Source organism: Hirundo rustica, chromosome 8 (assembly GCF_015227805.2).
Source record: "Hirundo rustica isolate bHirRus1 chromosome 8, bHirRus1.pri.v3, whole genome shotgun sequence".
NCBI classification, from domain to species: domain Eukaryota; kingdom Metazoa; phylum Chordata; class Aves; order Passeriformes; family Hirundinidae; genus Hirundo; species Hirundo rustica.
This window is the reverse complement of record NC_053457.1, coordinates 7,491,510-7,512,711: the sequence shown is the minus strand read 5'-3', so window position 1 is coordinate 7,512,711 and position 21,202 is coordinate 7,491,510. Positions and strand designations below refer to the sequence as shown.

Below are 21,202 nucleotides of genomic sequence, written 5' to 3'. Positions count from 1 at the left end.
GGTCGATTCACAAGAGCTTCTGGGAAAAAGGTTACTGTGTGAAATGAAAGTGAGGTGGTGCAGTGCAGTTGCTTTCTTGCCTCTGTGATGCTGCTTTAAAACAAAGCCCATCAGGAGCAAGAGGGGATACAAAGGGATGCCGGGGCTGAGAAGCAGCCAGTGCAGGCTCTGTTATAACCACAGTTAGGGTCCCGTAGAATGACATAAAAGATGCTCCAAATCTTCTTGGATGTATGATGCCCAGTTTAAGAACAAGAATTCTTAATGTGCACCAAATGAACTGCAGGTTTCATGTTAAAAGCGGTTTGTGAAATACAGGCTGGTGCAAATTAGCAGGGGGTTTGTTTGTTTCTTTTCAACTGGTACGTTTCTGAAAAATGTTTTGCTGTAAGTCTAAACTAACTATTCACTTGCATAATTTTTTGCAGGCCTTTTAGGTCCAACAGCCCTGTCAGTCAACACCTCAACTGCTCCAAACTCTCTGTTGAATGCCCTTAATAGTTCTGTGAGCCCTTTGCAGAGTCCAAGTTCAGGCACGCCCAGTCCCACATTGTGGGCAACATCTCTTGCTAACACTAACACCACAGGTCAGTAGAAGTTTAATGTGAATTAAATGAACTGTGCAACACCAAGTCATTAGAATTGCAGTTGACAAGGCAAGAGTAATTAATTCTTTGGAACCTTAATTCCTACACTTACCTTAGTACAGGAATAAATATGCAAATTTAAGGTTATAACTTAATATATGACATACTGTCACAGGCAGTGTTTTCATCTATTTTATGTAGAAAACAAAGTTAACCTACCCAGATAAAGCATTATGGGTTTGGCATGCAATTCTAATAGGAACTTTTTACTAATGTATCATAGCTACATAAAGATTTAGATAAAGTAGTGTAATGCCTGAGGAAGTTAAATGAGACAATCAGAACATAACCAAGTTTTGTTACAGGTTTTTCTGCTATTCCACACCTAATGATACCATCTACTGCCCAAGCAACCTTAACCAGTATTCTGCTGTCTGGAGTGCCTAATTATGGTCAAAACACTCCATCTCCACCACCAGGCTTGACTCCTGTTGAAGTCCACGTTAATGGCATGCAATCAGAAAGTAAAAGAGGTTCACCTTCTTTAAATGGTCACGTAAAGGTGAGTGATATGCTGCTGGAGAATCCGATTGCTTTGTACTAGACCTCTGCTAAGAAAAGATGAAAGAGAAAACCAGCTGTTTATACAGATTAGATATATAAAGCTTCTAAATTCAAAAATACACAGAAGTGTTTTCAAATATGACTTAAAGATTGAGAAATAGAACATTAAAACATCTTGTTCTGCTGTACCAGGAATGTATTTCTCTTTTTCATGCACAGATAGAAAGGGGAAATTGTTTTGTTATTTCCTTAAGCATAAAAATCACTTCAGTGATTTGTGACAATCTTTTCAGGCCTCAAATATCAAGTATGCTGCACTGTCTGCCACATCGCTGGGAGAAAATGTGTTGAGCACAAACCACAGTGATGGAGTAAGGCAAAAAAGTGCCCATGGTGCCTCAGACCAGGTAGCTGCCAAGGCAAATAGTGAAGAAGGTGAGATTTTGACATTGCCTTCCTTTGTCTGGTAGTGTTTGTACAGTCTGTGTACAGTTCATGATACAAAAATGTAGTGGCATTCTCTCCAAATTGGTTTTGCAACCATGTTTAAGGAAAATATTGCTGGATGTCCCAGATTCATTGTCAAGGAAAGTAAATAGAACCTGTAGTAACTGAGCTGTACTGTTGATAGAAACACCTTAAATCAACAAAGATGTATTTGCAGCATTTAACTAATTCCCTAGGAGCAGAGGGAAGATAACCCATGAGGATTTTAGTATTTTTTACAGCACCTTCACTTAAACTCTGCTGGTCTAAATGGTGTTTTGCTTTTGCTTTTTAACAAAAGGAAATAATGTCACTGAGAAGGTTTTTTGCAGAAAATTGTGTAGATCTAACCTAGATGACATTGGGAAACAATTTTGTGTCTTGTGCAACAGCATTTCAGTTATGCTGCCTTTTAGGAGCTGAAGTACTTCACCGTCCCTGTCATTCTTGGCAGAGGGGAAGCCAGCTCCAGTTCAACTTGAGCAAATATTTGTAAAGGCCTTATTTCCCCTGTCAATACTGATCAAGGAGATCATCTGTTATTTAGGGTTGTGATCATTTGAAATGCTGATTTGAATAAAAGGTACATTGCCAATTTAAAGTGATAAATATTTCTAAAAACGTGTTCTAATGATAGTTGAACATGAAGTGGGGGGAACTCTTGTTCCAGCAGAAATTACCTGAGCACCTGACAAAAAGTCTATTAAAACTGGGTATAAAATCAAATTTCTTCAGAATACCTAGTCACTTTGAATTGTCAGTGTTCACATTTGTTATTAATTAATATTACTTAAATACTTGAAGAAAGCAAATACTTAGTGTGACTACTATATATGTGAATACCGACACTGTTTTTGTGCATTTGAACTTACACATCTTGACTGCTTAACCTTGACCAAATAGCTATCCTTGACTACAGTCCTGTAAGGAGCAAGAGGAGGCTTTCTCCCACAGTTATCATTCCCTCAGAAAGCTCCCTAGGGCACAGCAGGGAGGTTGTTTACCTCTCCTTTGCTTGGCCTCGTAGGTTGCAATGATGCTTTTGTAGAAGTGGGCATGCCTCGGAGTCCGTCCCACTCGGCGAACACCAGTGACCTGAAGCAGATGATGAGCTCTTCCAAGCAAGCCTGTGCCAAGAGACAAACCGTGGAATTGCTGCAAGGCACCAAAAACTCCCACCTACAGTAAGCTGAGCGTATAAACACAGATTAGTGGAACTTCCACAACGTGAAATTACTTCAGGTGTTTTTGTACACACAGAAGGGGTGGTTCAGTCATAAGACACTCAAAGAGCTGATTTAATTTGGCCTTGATTTTCCATCACATTAGATGTTAATACAGCCCCGTTTGTCTGGTAACTGCAGACTTTGAATGCTTTTTGTTCATCCTGTTTGTCTTTGGGTTTTAAAAATGACTTTTCTCTTTCACAAAAGAATGGAGAGTTCCTCTGACAAGGAACTTTCATGACCTGTTTCTAAAGCATACACTTTTGCACTTTCCTTCTTCATTGATTGCTTAGAGAATAATTCCTGACAGCTTTTGTGTATATGTGAGGTTGTTTTCTTCTTAGGGAAGCTGTGTTCAGGGCATTGCAGCATGTTTCAAACACTTGTGATGATTTTGGTTGGGTTGGCTCTTTAATGACCCAGCAGTAGAAATGCTTGAGTCATAATTCATCTTGGCAGCACAGGTTTTGTTCTTAATGCAGTGTTTTTGTCTGATGTCTGTCATGTTCTCATTGTTTGTTTGGGAACTGTTTATCACCACTCTTTTGAGACAGTATTCTCTTTTGCTTCATTTATTTACGCTATTAAAGCTATGATATGCATTTCATTAGTTCTGCTTTCATAGTTTAAAGATCCAAGGAATCCTGCTAACCAAATTTGGTTGCTTGTGTGTCTTGTTCTTTTTGCTGGGGACATAGCACTCAGTTTCCCTGAGGGTAGTAGTTTACAGCTTCTAAAACATGATCACTTTTTGAAGTAAAAGTTTATACTGTTCTAGAGTGGGCTTAAAATGTGGCTCACTTTAGAAAAAAAGAAAATTTGCCCCAAGAGGTAATGTAGACATGTAGGACTGCAGTTATTGAAGCTGTGAAAGCAGGTAGGACTTGTGTCAACTTTCTTAATCCCTATTATGCAATCCCTTTTATCTTGCAACTCTGAACCTGTTAGAACTGCTGGCCTGAGCAAGGCTAAGCAGGAAATCACACTGAGTAGGATTGCACGCAATAATACCAGATACTAGACAGCTCGAAACTGAATCTATGAGCTATACATCTTATTTGGTAACACAGGAAGGAGAAACGCTCGTTTTCCTTCAGTGACAGAGAAAAAGGGACAGGAGAGCCGAAACGTTTGGAAATGTCGCTAAAGCGCTGAAATCTTTGCGTACAGACTTGGCTGCCGAGCTTCTCGGGGTGAAGCTCTGCAGAGCTGCACCGAGGGCTGCGTGCCGGTGCAGGGGCAGCCGGAGCCAGGGCCAGGCTAACGGAGTTTGTCCCCGCAGCACCGCGGACAGGCTGCTCTCAGAGGCAGAGCTGGGCGCCCCGGAGAGCCCCGTGGCCGATAAGAAGGCTCCGGGCAGCGAGCGGGCAGCAGAGCGAGCGGCGGCCGCCCAGCAGAACTCGGAGAGAGCGCGTCTGGCCCCGCAGCCCTCCTTTGTAAATATGCAGGTGGGTCTCCCTGAAGGAAGCGAGCAGGCGTGGGTCTTGCTAATTGCAGAGTGAAGCTGCCGTAGAATGCAGAGGGGACTGGAGATCGAGTTGTCACTGCCAGTTCAGTAAAAGCATTCATCGGCTGTTTCGACTGAGGAGTGGGTTGTCAATGAAAAGTCTTGAAGACAGAAAAACTCTTATGCTTATGTTGAGTAAGAAAAATTAAGTACAGAAAATTGTGTGGCTGGATTTGCCTCCACGAGCATCATTTGCCTGTTAGAAATCTTACATTGTCACTTGGAGGGAATTATAGCTACAAAATAGATGTTCCAACTTTTCATATGCAGTGACAGCTTGGTTAATTACTGCCTGCAAGTATAAACCATTGCCATGTTCCTGCAAATCTCCCCAAAGGGGGAGGAGACCCCTTTGTTCGTCAGGAAGCAGTAACAGGGTTGTTCTCAGAGCAGATCTGCTCAGGTGTGGGCAACACCAGACTGTATGGAGTAGTGGAACAAGAGGAAGGCTGGTGTTTTACAGCCCTTTTACTCGGTTATTCCTCTAGTTATTTTCAGTAGAGAATGCAATACTTCAGGCTAATACAGCATTTATGTAGCTTTTGTGTTTAGATTTCCTAATTTGTAATTCAGCAAAGTGTAGCTTGTTTAATCAAGGATATTTAAACTCCACATCTTCCATTGACACAGGTAGAATACAAGCAAAAGTTCTTTAAATCCTCTCAAAATTTAAGTTCTTTTTCTTTCACAAGATGAGTGCATGGAGGAGAACCAAACCTGAAAGACTATTGAAAATAACTGGTGCCTAGATGTGCAAAGATATGTCACCTTTACTGTTGAGGAATATTTTAAATGCTAGGAACAGATAGTTAAGGAAGAGAAGCAATGCTTGGAAGATATCTTATTAAAAAAAAAAAAATTTTGAAGAAAAAATTCTTCCTAAGCAGTTTGTAAATACTGCTGCAGCCTCACTCATATGGAAATCAGGTAGTTATTTAAAATCTTTATCTCTGTTTAAGTGAACAGTTCAGGTAGCTAAGGCTGTAACTGGGCTACCACGAAATTATTGTGCAGTATTTCAGGTTTCTCCTAGATATATTCACTGGCCACTGTGGAAACCTTTGTTTTCACAGAGATGAGTACTCGAGTGACATTTAGTTAGAACGGCAATTAAATTATCTTCTGCTTGTTTAATTTTTAGGCATTTGACTATGAACAGAAGAAACTACTAGCAACCAAAGGTATGTGGATGAACAGTGACTTCTGAAAAGTTTGTTAGCACGTGGATGAAATAGCTTCCTGAAGTTTGTTTTGTAATCCAGTTTTTGAAAGTGGTAGTGAAACATTTGTATATTAGCTTTATGTTCCAAAAAAGTCTTATTACCAACATAGTATAAAATGCAGTATAAGCAGCTTGCAGATGGGATGTGTAAATACATCCACTTGCAAATGATCAATATGGTTTTCAGACAGCTCATTGCTGTAACACTTTGCTTTATTTGGATGCAAATTAAACTTTAATGTGTTTGTTGTATCAGCTAAATGGTCTCTTATATCAGGGATAAATTAAGTTGTGGAATTGGTTAAGGGGCTTAACTATATCTTTGACCCTGGTATAAAATAAACCAAATTACCCATTCAACAAAAGAAAAACAGAAGTGCGTCTCTTTGAAACAGATATGGTTCTTTTGGCTTCCATGCAGCCCTGTGGGATTTAACTATCTTCTGGCAGAGTAGATGGCTTTAAGGAAGGGTGGGATTTAAGCTGTGTAGCAAGTGGAGGTGTCTAGGGTTTGCTAGGCTCAGGCCATTGGCAAACATCACTTCAGTATTATCCTCTCAGTACCATTGCTGAGGCTGAGATTTACTGATTTGTCTCTGTATTTTCAGCTATGTTAAAGAAGCCAGTTGTAACAGAAGTGAGAACTCCAACAAATACATGGAGTGGTTTGGGGTTCTCTAAATCAATGCCTGCAGAAACTATCAAGGAGCTAAGAAGAGCGAATCACGTATCGTACAAGCCTTCCATGACAACTACATATGAGGTACATAAAAGGATATTGGAATGGAAGTTTGCTTCTAGTGAATGATACAGTTGTTTCTCTTGAGAAATGTCTAACTTCTCTGAAAACAAAGTCCTGCAGATAAGTGTTCTAAATATTTTTTTATGGTGAAAAAATGTTTCTTACATAAATATTAAGCCATATGGAATACATTCAGTCCAACACACAAAGTTATATCTGTTTCTAGATAAGTCACAGAACATAGACATCCGCTTCTTAAAATGTATTTGTTTAAAGCAGCTTCTAACTACTTACAGCACCAAACATCTCAGTAGCTGCAAACAAGCAACAGGGAATTTGCAACCTAATGAGAACAGTGTATAAGTGCCACATAAACTATATAATGCGTATCACTGCATGGTGGAGGAGAACAGCAGAAGACTTCTGTGGACAGAACTGGAACAGCTGTCTCTACTTGCACTCTTCACTGGGCTCAGAATTTTCCCAGGCAGAAGGCAGACAGGGTCCAGCAGTTCTCTTCTGAGCTCCAGCATGGGGTTCTTGCAGGGAGTTTGTTCCTTTCTTCTCAAAGGCATGCTGAAGTTGCTTTTTAGCATGCTTCCTTGCTGTAATCCTTCCCAGCTTCCATAGAGATGCCTCTTTCTGTCCTGCTTATACAAAATATAAATGGTATGTTTCTTGATGAGGGGCCTTTGTAGTTCTCTAGGATATACCTGTCTGTTAATGCAAAAGAAATATTCAACCAGGATAAAAATGTGCCTCGGTGTTCTTCACTTGGCATATCAACTTTCTGAGCCATTCAACTACATATGCAGTAGTAACTAGGGGAAAGAAAAAGCTGCAACCAAAATCTGCATTTTTTTTTTGCATACTTTTCTTTGTTGGTTGGGGTGGGGTTTCCCCCAGACCTTGATATCTAAAATCTCAAAGTATAGGTCTGTGATTCTAACCAAGAATACAGTGTTTCCTCAGGGGTGTCAGTTTCACTAAATAGTATAAAAGATTGCCTCCTAAGTGGTGCTTTTCAACTCAAATTTGCTACACGTTTATAGAATTAAATGGTTAATTTACATAATTTTTAGCTCATGTTAGTATGTGATATCTGTAAGGTCGATTTCTTTTGGATATGTTCCCATGGAATACTGCTGCCTTGTATTGCTACATTCTGACCCACGTGATGAGAGTTGGTAGTTAGTGTTTACAGATATATGAAAATCTATTTAAAAAGACCCCAGACAAAACAAGTACAAATTCACAAGGCATTGCAGAGTTGTTGTTGTAGTATTGTGTGCAAGACTGTTGTCAAGTAGTGTGTACTTGATCCACTTATCTTCAGATAAATGTTCTGTTATGTTCTCTTCCCTGCGAAGGGATGTAGTCAATAGACTGCTTTGTCTAGAATTTGTGTGGGAATTTGATACCGTGGAATGTTTTGGAAACAAACTTGGAAATACTGAGCAATTTATTTTGAATCGTGGTCTTTAAATAACTGCTGCTTAAAAACTGTAAACTGCATATGTTTTAAGCACACCTGCTGTTTTTGTGTCCGGTTTGCAATAATTTGACTATTTATCAACTGCCAAAAGAATGTTTGCGAGCATCAAAAGCAGCTTTTTAAGTGAGCTGCTTCAAAGAAAACATCTGAGTCACAATGAAAGCTCTGTTTTCAGCCCAGATTTTCTTCCTGTGCTTTGCAGGGTTCATCCATGTCTCTCTCCCGGTCCAGCAGTCGGGAGCACCTGGGAAGCGGCAGTGAATCTGATAACTGGAGAGACCGGAATGGGCTCGGACCCGCTGCTCACGATTTTGTCTCCTCAATTGGCAGCCCCAAACGGAAACAAAACAAATCGGGTTAATAAGCTCTTATTATCTGATTAAAAAGGAAATAATCATATTGATATCAATGTTTATTTTTGATATGAATGTGTCCTGACTTCACTAGGGATTTAAATTTCTGACACCTTGTAAAGTAATTTTTTTTACAAATTGAGAAGTGCAAGCTTGTGTAACATGATAATACAAATAGTGGTCCGAAAGGAAAACTTACAAGGATTTTGTTAAATGCCTTGTTAAATCCTTGCTGAAAACTCTTTGCTGTCACAGAGTGGGTTTTTCAAGGTATACTGAAACCAGACCTGTAAAAATGCTGATTTCTACATGACTCTCATTCTGCTCTGTTGCCAATGCAACGGCAGCCAGGGCTTTATTGGGCTGTTTGCTCACTGGTGAAGTCATAATCTGTGCTGAAACTGGATTTTAAAGCATGATTCTCCTTATGGAGATAAAATTTACAAGAACGTGTAGTGGCTGGTCAAGGGGCAGTGGCTACAAAGAGGGTAGGTTTAGGTCAGATATTAGGAAAAAACTTTCCTGAGGGTGCTGAGGCCCTGGCACAGGGTGCCCAGAGGAGCTGTGGCTGCCTCTGGATCCCTGGAAGGATGTCCAAGGCCAGGCTGGATGGGGCTTGGATCAACCTGGGATAGTGGAAGGTGTCCCAGCACATGGCAGGGGGTTGGAAAGAGAAGATCTTTCAGGCCCCTTCCAACCCAGGCAATTCTATGAAAAGAAGCTTGTCCGTGTGTTTGGCATGGCCTAGCATGATTTTAAATACTGGTTACTGTGGATACGCACTGTATGTTTTGTAATTACTTTTTAAGCATTGTTTGAAGTTTAAAAATTGAAATTTTACTTTTGTTGAACTCTTGGGAACTTTATTTTTTGAATAAGTTAATGGATGTCTTTCTGAAATAGTGAAAAGTGAAGGTAGAGAATACAAAGTTCATACTACCTAACTGCTTTATGGGAAGATAAGGACTGTGGCTGTTTATACTTTTTGTCATTGCATTTTCTTTTAAAAGCGAATAAGCCTAAATCCCAAATTCAAAGTACACAGATAATGAAACTTGGACATAGTAAGAAAGGATGGCACCAATTAGTGAAAATGTTCATGGTTTTAAAAAGCACATTACTTGAGCTGTGAATGGTTGCACATCATATTCTAACTACTTGAAGAACTAAAGAGATGACAGGTTTATTTGAAATCAATCTATTAATGTTTTCAGCCTAACTGGACAACAGTGGAAGTTCTAGGTTAGTTAAAATAGTTAAGGATTAAAAATGTATTTACATGCGTGTTAGAAGAAAACTAAAAGCACAAATACATTGGCAGTGAAGAAAGTGTTCTATGGCAGCTGTAGCTTTCCCAGAGAATAAAATGTGTGGATAAAGGATAAAAGAAAAAGCGAAAAAGTTGGCTGGACAAAAGTAGGTCTGTAGAAAACAAACACTGGAACTTAATTAGCAAAAAAAAATTCCTTTATGCTGTTTGTTCCCAGACCACTGGGAGCCTTTTTTTTGTCTGAAAAATAGATATAAATACTTTTTCAATTTAATGATCTAGATAAATACAATGTTGTTGGAAAACCATGCTCTTCTGTGATGTATCTGAAAGTGCACTTGTTCCCTTCCAGCTGAACACTATCTCAGTAGCAGTAACTACATGGACTGCATTTCCTCGCTGACAGGAAGCAATGGCTGTAACCTCAACAGTTTGTTTAAGGGATCTGATCTGCCTGAGCTCTTCAGCAAGCTTGGTTTGGGCAAATACACAGACGTATTCCAGCAGCAGGAGGTTGGTGTTCCTTCCAGAGACACCTTTGTGTTGGTAGGATGTTTTCCAGCTGTAGTTGTGCTGTCTCTTCACCAAAACCCACTTGAAACTCACTTTGTGACAGGATTTTCATGAGCTGTTCTTTCAAAGCTGGAAAATACGTCTTGCACAAATACTCAAAATCTCAAGACTCATAAATAAATAAGACTGATTGATTTTTCTCTGCTTCTCCAGAGTTGACTACTTTTTAATTTCTCCTTTTCTGTCAGAAATGTAGCAAATTGAACAACTATGTGAACAGCCATGATTGCTGTTTACATACAAAGAGCAGTTTGGCAAAATAACTGTAAAATGGAGCAGGAAAAAAGATGAAGCTGTTCTGAACACTTAATACTTTTGTGGAAAGACTTGTTTTGCATAGTTTTCTTATTTCTTTTTTACTCTAGATTGATCTGCAGACATTCCTCACTCTTACTGATCAAGATTTGAAAGAGTTGGGAATTACCACTTTTGGTGCCAGAAGAAAAATGCTGCTTGCAATCTCAGGTAAAAAACACAGAACACCATTTATTGATTTTAAGCACTGTTTGTATTCTTCTCACTCAAATTGCGTGTTTATAGCCAACAAAGGAAAAAAGCCTTGGAAAGACTGAAAAGTCAAGAGTCTACAGAGGTAATATTAGCCTGCCCTTCACTAGAGGTGTTTAAACCCAGGCTTTATAGAGCTTTCCCATGACCTAATAACAGCTCACTTGCAACAGTCCTGTAAAGCTGGAGCTTGGCAGAAAGTTCATCTTACACCAGGTTGTGATGTTTTATGTCCCAGAACTGTGGGTGCAGGAATCTCTGGGATTCCAGGCGCTGCAGGGTCTGAACAGCACCACGTACCAATCACAACTGGCACTTTCCACCTTTTGGTTCCGTGTCCTCCATTTTATTGATTAGCAGAGCAGTCATCCTACTGGGAAAAAAGTGCCTACTTTTGGGTGGCTTTGTGTTTTGGTTGTGGTTTTTTTTTTTCTTTCTTGTTTGCAAATGTACTTACTTCAGTAGCAGTCTTGAAAATCTATGTAATCTCTTAGTTGTGTATCTAGCACAGAGTTTGTTTAAAAGAAAAGGAAAGCAGGGAAAAGAAAAATATTTTATATGGTCTGTTACTAATACAAGATTAGAGTGCACATTTAAATGAGCAGTGACCATCTGGTCTTTTTTTTTTTTTTTTTGGAAAGTCCTTGTTAAAATACTGCTTCAGTTTTATGTTTAAAATAAAGAATTGTGTGCTGAGAAATTATCAAGTTGATAACAAGCTCTTCTGTCAATCTCAGCCTACACTGCATGGTTGTGCCTTCAGAAGGATTGCAGTCTTTGAGTATTATAACAGAAACTTTTAAAAGTTTGTTATGTCAGTTTGATCTAAATCAATATTGCAAAAAATTATCTTCACTTCACACTGTCTCAGTGCCAGATAAGAATTGTCCCAAGCAGATGCCTGCATCCCAAGGAGCTTCTGAGTCCTAACCTGATGCTCTTATTATCCTGTTGGATTTTTGTTAATTGAGGGAGTACCTCACAGATATTTTCAGTGCATCCCATACCTGTCTAAAACACGTTACTCATTCAAACAGAAGTTTTGCGTTTGGTTTAGCTCAAAACATTAAAATGAATTTCTGATGGGAGATTTCTGTGGGTGTGCTTGACCTCTCCAGAGCTGAACAAAAACCGAAGAAAGCTCTTTGACCCGTCAAACATCCGTGCCTCGTTCCTGGAAGGCGGAGCCAGTGGGAGACTGCCGCGCCAGTATCACTCGGACATTGCCAGTGTCAGCGGGCGCTGGTAGCAGGAGGTTGGGCACAGAAATCAGCTGGAAAGGTGGACATGGCAATCCTGTGGACAGCCTTCACTGCACGCCACCCTCTGCACTTTGGGAGTTTGGGTGTCAAGGACCAAAGCGTTTTGTCTGCACAATACTGTGCCAAAAAAAATCAGAGAGAACACATTTTGTCAGTTGTCTTTTGAAACACCAAATGTGGGCTATGTTTTACTCATGTAGATTGGACAGAATTTGCAATAATAATAATATAGGGTTCTTTGTTTAGTATTTTATTACCTATAACTATAATGTATGCACTGAATTTTGTACTTTGTTGAATGAAGGAAGAATGGAGAGCTGGGATGCCAGAGAGCATAGATTTGGCTTTATCAAGATGGATTTTTCTGGTACTGCTTAAAATAATTATTGAGGTCTTTCTGCACTTTACATGTTCTGATTTCTTGTCCTGTGGAAATTTATTTCTCTTTCATTTCCGTATCGATTTTTATATTGGCACTAATCAAATTTTTTCAGGTGTTCCTGCATTAAGTCACATCTCACTATAATGGTACTAGAAACTGGTTCTTATGCAGATTTTTGTGTTTTCCTCTCTCTGTCTCCCAGGTAGTTATCTGAAGAGATTGTTCCAAGATCAAGTCACTTGGTAGTGGACCGGTCTTATTATGCTCTTATGAAGCAGTCTAATGCTGCCTGCAATAATACTCACTGTAACAAATGCAATGAAAGACCAAAATGGACCTTGCAATATTAACCCTTTGCAGTCAACATATTTAACTGCTGCCTTTATGCTAAAACCGTTTTTAATGGTTGTCTCAAAGCAAAGGGCTATTTTTAGTACCCTGCCACTAAAGGACACTTATTTATATCAGACTTTTATTTTTAGATTCTATACACCTACAATACGTAACAGATTAAACTGATCTACTGCAGATTTATGGTAGAGACCGAAAGGCATTCATCAAACTAGAGCTCTGGGCTGTCAGTTTGATTAAACAGACAACTAATCTAATTTGACAAGACAGCACTGTTGCCATTTAATGAATGATACGTTACTTACATGACTATGCATGCAGCAATGAAGTGACCTACATAAAATAGGTGTAATAGCATCTGTTTTGTTCGATCTAGATTTGTGATTGTCAGCTGCAGAAGTGTTTGAAACTCTGGAGATGAACTATTTCTGAAACAAGTTATGTTCAACAGAAAGAGTCCATGTTAGAAGCGGCTAGAGCTAAATTTTGCCTTCTTATACTGTGAAAGTCCGAAAGATTTGGCAATGTTATTCCTGTCTTTAGAGATGTTGTGTTATGGGTTTATGAAGGGTTTCAGTGTAATGAAGGAATCCATAAAGTGCCTCTTTTTGCAATGCAATGTGTAATTTCCAAGCATTAATTGAAAAGCATTCCCATGAGAAATATTGTGAATTACCTTACCTCTACTGTAATGTATTATTTATGTTCAGTGTACAAGCCTTTTGAGATGGACATAAACCACTGTCAAGTGCTCTAACAGAAGGCATTAGAATAGCTTTTACAGTAGTTGGGGTTTATGCAAAAATGGGTGAGAGAGTTTTGACACTTTCCATGGGTAATTCTTTCTTTTAAGGTGAGAATGCAAAATGATGTGTGGAGAAAATTGCATACACAAAGGGAATTTAAAGAAACTATTACTTGAGGGCATAGATGATCAAGCAATAAAGTCTTGTGGTTAGCTAAAAATTGTTGCTCAGTGCTCATTTCAGCCATATCTACTTAATGGTGTATAACTGGGTGACTTCCCCTGTAGATCAAGTAGCAGCTTTGTCTGGTTTTAAAATGGTACTGCAGATGTGACTGGCTAAAACTGTATCTGGTACTCACAGTTGTTCACAGCAAGTTCCTGTGCTCAATGCCAAGAGTCAATATCCACGTGTCTAGGAGAGATGTGTGTGTGTTGCACAGGCAAGAGCAATTTCATGGAAACCCTCTTGGAAGCCACAGCTTCTCATTCTAAAGCTGTTTACACTTGTGCTTGCTTCTGAGCATGCAGATAGTTCTCTTCACTATTTACGTGCTTACAAGATATGCTGTTGTTTAAATGTTTGCATTTGCAAGCCCTGTGCTTGCAAATCAAATTGTATTCAGACTCATTATTTTATAAAATGTTTTCAGTGAACTAAATATTCAGCAACACCTTGTACAGAATTTTCTGAAAACCATTCTTGCTTGTTTTGCCTAAACTTAAAGCATCCAAAAGCTTTGCACTCAGATTTTTAGTCTTTTGTAGATACGTGCCATGCATCCAGACGGTACTATACTCAGAAACTGATTTTCTTACAGCGTTAAGTAGATGTGGTCTTTTACTGAGCAGTGCTTATTTCATCTACACCAAAGTGAAAAATTTCCCATGAACAATATTATTTTTCAGTAGGGCTTCACATTAAAAAAAAAAAAGTGAAAAAAAACCTAAAAAAAAAAAAGAACCCCACACTGGAAGTAAAGAAAATTCTCACTTACTTTGATTCCACAAAGGGAATATAACAGTACAGCGTATCGTATTGTTAGTGTTACATTATGCACAAATATTTGACTTGCTACATAAAATGTTAGTTTTAAATCTGTGCCTTAACAGTGACCAGTTATCTGTAAATATAGAGCAGATACAGATTGTATTTTTGTGGGTTGTGTCCCTTTAGTGATTTTTTTTTTTTAAATAGAAGTTGGAATTAAAACATTAAAAATGGAAAATTTCAAAACTAATCAGTGTTGCATAAAATAAATTTATATAACTCCCTTGTATTCTGATTGGTTCATGAAGTATTTTTTATAGACCTGGTTCCAGGGATGCTTGCTTGTTAATAAAATATAAAAAGCAGTATTTGACATAATGGCAACATGTTTCCTTCACATGTTAATGCTTCATGTGTTTTACTGTTCTCTTTGTATTACATACAGTGTCTTTGCCTGGCTTTTAAGTGAGAATGCTTTTTGGGGGTGCTTTTCCTTAATCTAAGAGGAGTTAAATTATCACAGGTTCAATTCTTAGCAGTTCTTCTCAGTTACTGAGTGGTTTGGCTCAGGAGTTCTATTCTTTCTTTGGTTTTTCCATTTCAATGACTGCTCTGGTCAGGTTGGCAGAGGTTGTTTGTTTTTTCATGATGGTCATTTCTTCCAGCATAGAAGTAAGGTGTGTGAAGGGGAAGGGAGTTCTTTCTTCAGGCTGCTGGGACATGACCAGTCAGCCTGGCAAGAGGCACAGCTGTCACGCTGAGGTGATGTGCACAGCCACAGTCTGTCCTGTCTGTTTGGTCCACAGCTGCTGGTACAGGTTCAGCATTGCTCTGCCTCACTCAGTGCTCTCATTTATCCCTGCCTAACGTGGTCTGTGTTTCATAGACACAGCTCTGATGGCTGTTCTTGGCTCACTCACCTTGCAGAACTGAGAGTTGTTTTTCTGAATGCCTCCTGAGAAGTGCAGGTGTGGGAATGAGCCTGTAAAGGAAGGAGATCAACAAACTGTTCTGCTGAGGGCAGCTGAAGGGTGTGGTGCTGAGCACCAGTTTACCAGGCATTGACATAAATTATGTGGAAATTTACAGGCAGGTGGGCTTTCAAATTGCAGTTTTTCTGATGTCTGACCTGTAGTGAGCTAGGAGGGTCTGAAGCAAGGCAGTTATCTTTGTGGGCTGTTTATTTGGGCATATTGCTTCCAACAGCTTTAGTCAGCAGAGTGGAAAGCTGGTGTGGGACCGAGCAGGAGGTGATGGAGCATTAGAGCTTGGTGGCTGCTCTCCTTATGGTGCAAGCGGTGTTCCCAGCAGCTGGCATGGCACAGCATCAACAGGATTTTTCCCTGAAGAAACTGGGCATGTCTCTCTCTGCTACCAGTCAGTGGAACAAAACTGATGATTCTCAGTCTGAACAAAAAGTTGCATTTAAGAAATGTTACCAATACTCAAGAGAAAATAGATGGAGTCTCCAAGCACTGTAAAGATTAAAAGTGAGGCATCTCTCTTCACTTTTGGATCCCACTCCAATCTAACAGTTGCTGGAGGACTCTTGTTTTTCCAAAGTCATAGGAAGCACAGTTACACAAGTTTTATGAGTACTGTTGTAAGCTGGTGAGTACAGGTGTGATGGGCACGGGTATGCAGAAACTTATGCTCATACTGTAAAGTAAGCCAAGGAGTATCTGATTCCAGGCAGGTCTGGATGCTGTTGGAGCTGCAATTTATCCTTGAAGAACCAGTTTCCTTTGCATCGCAGATACTTGAGCAGAAGGAAGGTTTGCTGCAAAATTTTTGAGGATATCAGAAGGTGCAAAAATGGGGGAACTTGTAGAAAAAAATTGCAATATGCATGGTTGGGGGGTCTGTTATGTTGTTGACAGCTGCTTTGAAATTGGTGAGCTGTAAGCACGTTTAAGCAGGTAGGGGGAGATATGTTAGCATGGTTAAAGATAAAAGCGCTTTTATTTTGAATTAGGTGTAGTTGTGAGTGAGGACTATCTTACAATCTAAAAAGCACACAATAAACTTGTGCTTTGGTATAAAATTCCTTTATTTTTATTTGGGTTAAGATAGCATCTGGAGCAGAAGTAACAAGAATCCAGCAATTACAAAAGGCTTTTTGTAGATGATATATTTATATAAAGGAAAATTTGAGTTTTATCTTTGTTTCCTGTGCTGCAGATGTACTTTTTTATAGTGTTTATAATTTTAATATTTTACATGCTTTCATGAGTTAGTAAAGCAGACTTTAAAAATTAAAGTAATAGGAAAGTCATACTTGCTAGTTTTGAAAATTGACACAGCTATTAGGGTCAGTTAAAGGTTAATAAAGATAATTTTTTTTCTTCTCACTTTGAAGAAAGTGTACTGTTAAAGAAACAGACTCAAACAATGTTGAAAGTTTTTGCATTAGAGCATCATCTAGTGTCAAATTTCCCTACTCTCTTAAGGAGTAAGATTTGGGGAATATTTTCTGTGAGAAATGCAGAATGATTCCAGATGTTGATGAAAATATGAAGGAAGATGAATACATTGTGATGGAAATTATGCAGTTTGTGCCAAAACTGTGTTGCAACTTCATGGAAACTAACAGATGGAAAAAGCAAAACATAATATGAGAAAAAAAACCCTAAAATAATTATATAATGAAGCAAAAATTTGACACTTCTAACACTGGGTGATTAATGTTTTAAGAAATGATGTTGCTGCTAATTTAATAACCGCAGGACCATAAACTGATGTGGATGTTGCTGCACTTCTTTGCTGTGATAAAAATCCTGGTTTGTCACCCATGAAGGACAGAAGAGTTTAAGAGGCCTGAGATGGACATGAAAATAACTTATGGTCCCAAAACTAAAGCCATCCATGGGAACTGCAATCTCATGCTATGTATATACAATATAGAAGTAAAGAGGATGTATTATCAAGAATATAAGAAACTTTCTGTAGAGAGTAAATCTTGCTGTATGTTACTCATGAATATACTAAGAGAAAACAAAATGGAATCCAGGGATCATTTCCTTTTTCTTTTAAGTGATCCAAAGTTCAGATAAAACAAAATATTCACAACCCTCTCCTTTAGCAGACGTTTTTCCACCATGCAACTGAAGAACGTTTTGGTTCCTCAAAAGTATGCTTCGGTTTTCATGCCGAAGCTCACCTCAGAGAGAAGTTGCTAATGCATGGTACCTTAAAAACCCTTTCTCTGAAGTAGCTTGAATAAGCACTGGGTGCTTAGCACTGGCAGTTCAATACAAAGAATGCTGATTTTTCCAATACTGCAAGATCTATCTATGTAGCCCAGCATCTAGAAATCAGTACAAACAAAGCTGACATGGTGAAGTTAAACTGCTGACAGATTTGAATCTTGCTTGGAAGCAGGATGGGAGACAACTAGGTAACCAGTCCCTGTGGGGCAAGAGATGTTTTGATGCAGCTATATTAAACCTAGCTTTGTGCCAGCGGTGTTTCTCTTTGAACCAAGTGGTGACAATAGCCAGCAAACTGGAATGCTGGAGGCATCTGTCATGTAGGAAGGCTTGTCCTGAGCATGCCTCCAGCACTGATTATCTTCCATCTTCACTGAAAGTGGTTGCAGATGCTCTGCTGTTGACTCGGTACTTTATTTCCATTATACTTTTGGACTCCAAATGCTAGAAAGGGCAAACTTTTAAGTTTTACATGCAGCCTGATGAGCTTTTTGCTTGCACAAGCATAACATTTTCTTCTTTTCCTATGAGTGATTGATGTGGACATTATCCAAAACCACTAGAGTGGATGAGAGCTTTGAAAGATTTTTTTGAAGGGATTTAAGAGCCCTGAGTGGAGACTGGAAATAACACTTCTGGCACTGCTGCCTTTCCTGGCTGCTGGTGGTGTCTGCTCACCTCTCCTAGATCTTGGCTCTCCCGTGCTTGGTTCAAGTTTCTGCTTTCTTCTGATCAGCACTCAAGTTTCAAACAAGTACTTTTGGGAAGTTTGAGGCATTTTAACTTTTCAGGCAGACTAGTGTTTGCTTTTTGTGTTGGACTTTAAAACTGTGGCAGTGAGGATGCAGGTGAGAATGGTCATCTTTGGCCAGCGTGAGGAAATAAATTTGTAAGCACAGCCTTTATAAAGAGTACATTGTGGTTACGAGGCTGGAGTAGATGAGGATATGATTTCTTCAGGTGGGCAGTTGTCTATGAAGATTAAATAAGGGAAATGTTAGTTTGCTTGATTGGTTTCTTTTTTTTAAACCTTCATAGAAAGGAGCAACCTTTTACATAGTGTTTTTATTACAGTTTAAAAATGATTTTGCAAAAGTGCAGGGCTTTTGCCTTAACCGGTAATAAAATCACAGTTATTCATAGACAAAGGGATTCTTTAGGATCCATCCACTTAAACATTAATTATTGGAGTACAACAGCACCTTTCTTCCTTGCTTCCCACCTGCCTGTAACATTTCTCCTGAGGCCAAAGCATCCATGTTCTTCAGTTGCATTTTACGTGTGGTTATTCTGTGCCCTGGCTCTGCTGCAGAGACGAGGTAATGGACCCCCAAACAGAATTGCATCTGATCTAGTTCCTACTGCATCTCCTCACTGTGTAAACACATCAGGAATTAGGAAAGCACTTCTGGACTGAACAGATGTGTTGGTCTGCTGGAAGCTTAGAAATGCTGTATTTTCAAGTCCTCCTTAATCTTTGTGATGAATTTGTAAGCTTCAAGATGTTTTACATCTGGTTCTGTTTGTCAAATTCCTTTCAAGTGTTCCTTTTTTTGTGATTATACCATCTGTGATAAAATGGGCATTAAATCAACTACTACATAAAGACACATTGTCTGTTCAAAGCTATACTAGAAGTGGAATATTTTGTATTTCGTATCTTTGGTCTATTTTGGGTTTAAGTGAAATTTTATAGAGGTTTCAGAATTTGTGTTTATACATAAAACCCCAGAATGTTTTGACAAAGAATCACAGAGACTCTGTCCTTTCCACCTCCCTTCCTGAAAGCAGATAAGTCAGTGTTTCATTTTAAAGCATTTTTTTAATCTAATTGAGATTTTCCAAGCTCACAAAATTTGGCAGAAAACAAATCAAGTTTTTTATGGTTCCTGAAGGAAAATCACTTTCTGATAAACACTCCAGTGTGTCTTCATGTGCTCTTCAACATGGGAGGTGTGCAGAAGTATCAAAATGATGTTGAAAGCTTTCTTGCTGGACCTCTTAACCCTTCACGAGGTCAGCTTTTCCTCTGGCTTGAATCTGGTGAAATTGTTCTCTGTTTAAGCACAGAAAAGAAATCCGTGGTAGAGCAATACTTCCTTCCTCAGTGTGTGCTGTGACCTTTCCTGGCTTTTCTGAAAGCAAGTTCTCCAGGCTTCTAGACCTGATAGTATGCTGTATGAAATGTCTAGTTGCTACATGTTCACTTGTTCAAAAATGAGAGGCTTTGCACTCTGTGGTGAACAGGCTTTTAATTTGTGTACCCAAGGGAACCAATTATTTCATGTGTTTCATGCTCAAGCATGGAAGGGCAGCACACCAAAACAGTATAAATTTTTGGGTCTTCCTTTTCCCATAAAAGCTGTCCCTTGCTTGCTGCTTTGGTGCAAGTAGGGTACTTTCAGTTCCTGGTAAATAAAGAGGACTGCCCCAAATTTGTCAAAACAAATGTTATGGTTTATCTCCTGGCAGCTACCCAAGTCTCCATAAAACTGAATTTTACTCCATGGGGACCCATGACTGAGCCCAATAGTGGCATATGCTTTCTTAATGGTTTATTGTCCTTCTACAGCATTCACAACTCTCATTATGTAATTATCCTAATGAAGCCTTGAACCAGCATGGTTTCTTATTATTTAGAGGTGTAATATTGCTATGTTATTAACAAAGTGAGGAGTTGGATGGTCAAAGGTTAACATGAACAACCATTATAAAAACAGTCACTAGCAGTCTCCATATTTGCCTTTGGGAAGAGTTGCTGCAACAGGTCTTTAAGGAGAAAACATTGGAAACCTTTGCTTTGGCATTGCTTATTAATTGAGTAATTAAGTAATGGTAATGCTCAATGATTAGGGGAGGAAACTGGCTGTGTGCTGAAGATGGAAATAATGTTTCATTAATGCTCTTAATACCTCTTCATTAAGCATTGAGCCTATATTATAAATGTGGGTTCATTCACCTACTGAGAAAGTGTTTGGAAGTTTTCAATTAGTGATGACAAGAAAAATCCCCACTCCTCAGTTTCAGTGATAGGCTGCTTTTCACTGGGCTTTGGAATGGACAGCTTCTCTTCTAGATAAAAGAAGATACCTTTACCTTATTTTAAATAGAGATAAAGTCAGAATCTGTTTCAATCCACTTCTGAATATTTGTCATATAAATTACATGACATCTTACCTCAGATTTCCACAAGGTTATACTTAGGTTGCAAACAAGTCAAGCTTTGATTTCTATCCCTGTGGGTTGGCTAGAGGGGGTTTCACTCCTCTTACTGGAGGTTTTTGAATCACTGTAAACCCATTCTCCATCTTTTCCATGGTCTGGTTGGCTCGTTTAGCTTCTGTCTCACTATCCCCCTTTACAGGACTTCCAGTTAATCCATCACTGTCCCAGCCCCAAGCTGGGTGTCTCACAGGACACCATTGGGGACAGGGTTTGTTGCTGGGATTTGGGTGTCTCAGGACACCGTTGGATACAGGGTTTGCTGCTGGGATTTGGGTGTCTCAGGACACCGTTGGATACAGGGTTTGCTGCTGGGATTTGGGTGTCTCACAGGACACTGTTGGGTACAGGGTTTGTTGCTGGGATTTGGGTGTCTCACAGGACACCGTTGGATACAGGATTTGTTGCTGGGATTTGGTTTCTCACAGGACACCGTTGGATACAGGGTTTGCTGCTGGGATTTGGGTGTCTCACAGGACACTGTTGGGTACAGGATTTGTTGCTGGGA

The 21,202-nt window shown here is 39.3% G+C and overlaps 1 protein-coding gene across 2 annotated transcripts in view; it reads left to right on the top strand.

The window, feature by feature from the left end:
- The window catches only part of BICC1 (BicC family RNA binding protein 1), a 90,089-nt gene extending 75,633 nt beyond the window's left edge, over positions 1–14,456 (top strand). For both annotated transcript variants that reach the window (XM_040071050.2, XM_040071051.2), the window contains 11 exons: positions 429–587; positions 953–1,149; positions 1,445–1,586; positions 2,665–2,821; positions 4,146–4,311; positions 5,512–5,551; positions 6,201–6,355; positions 8,032–8,185; positions 9,805–9,965; positions 10,391–10,490; positions 11,651–14,456. In XM_040071050.2, the coding sequence (XP_039926984.1) occupies positions 429–587; positions 953–1,149; positions 1,445–1,586; positions 2,665–2,821; positions 4,146–4,311; positions 5,512–5,551; positions 6,201–6,355; positions 8,032–8,185; positions 9,805–9,965; positions 10,391–10,490; positions 11,651–11,781 (1,562 nt within the window). In that variant the 3' untranslated portion in view covers positions 11,782–14,456. The remainder of the gene's footprint in view (positions 1–428; positions 588–952; positions 1,150–1,444; positions 1,587–2,664; positions 2,822–4,145; positions 4,312–5,511; positions 5,552–6,200; positions 6,356–8,031; positions 8,186–9,804; positions 9,966–10,390; positions 10,491–11,650) is intronic.
- The last annotated feature ends 6,746 nt before the right edge of the window (positions 14,457–21,202 follow it).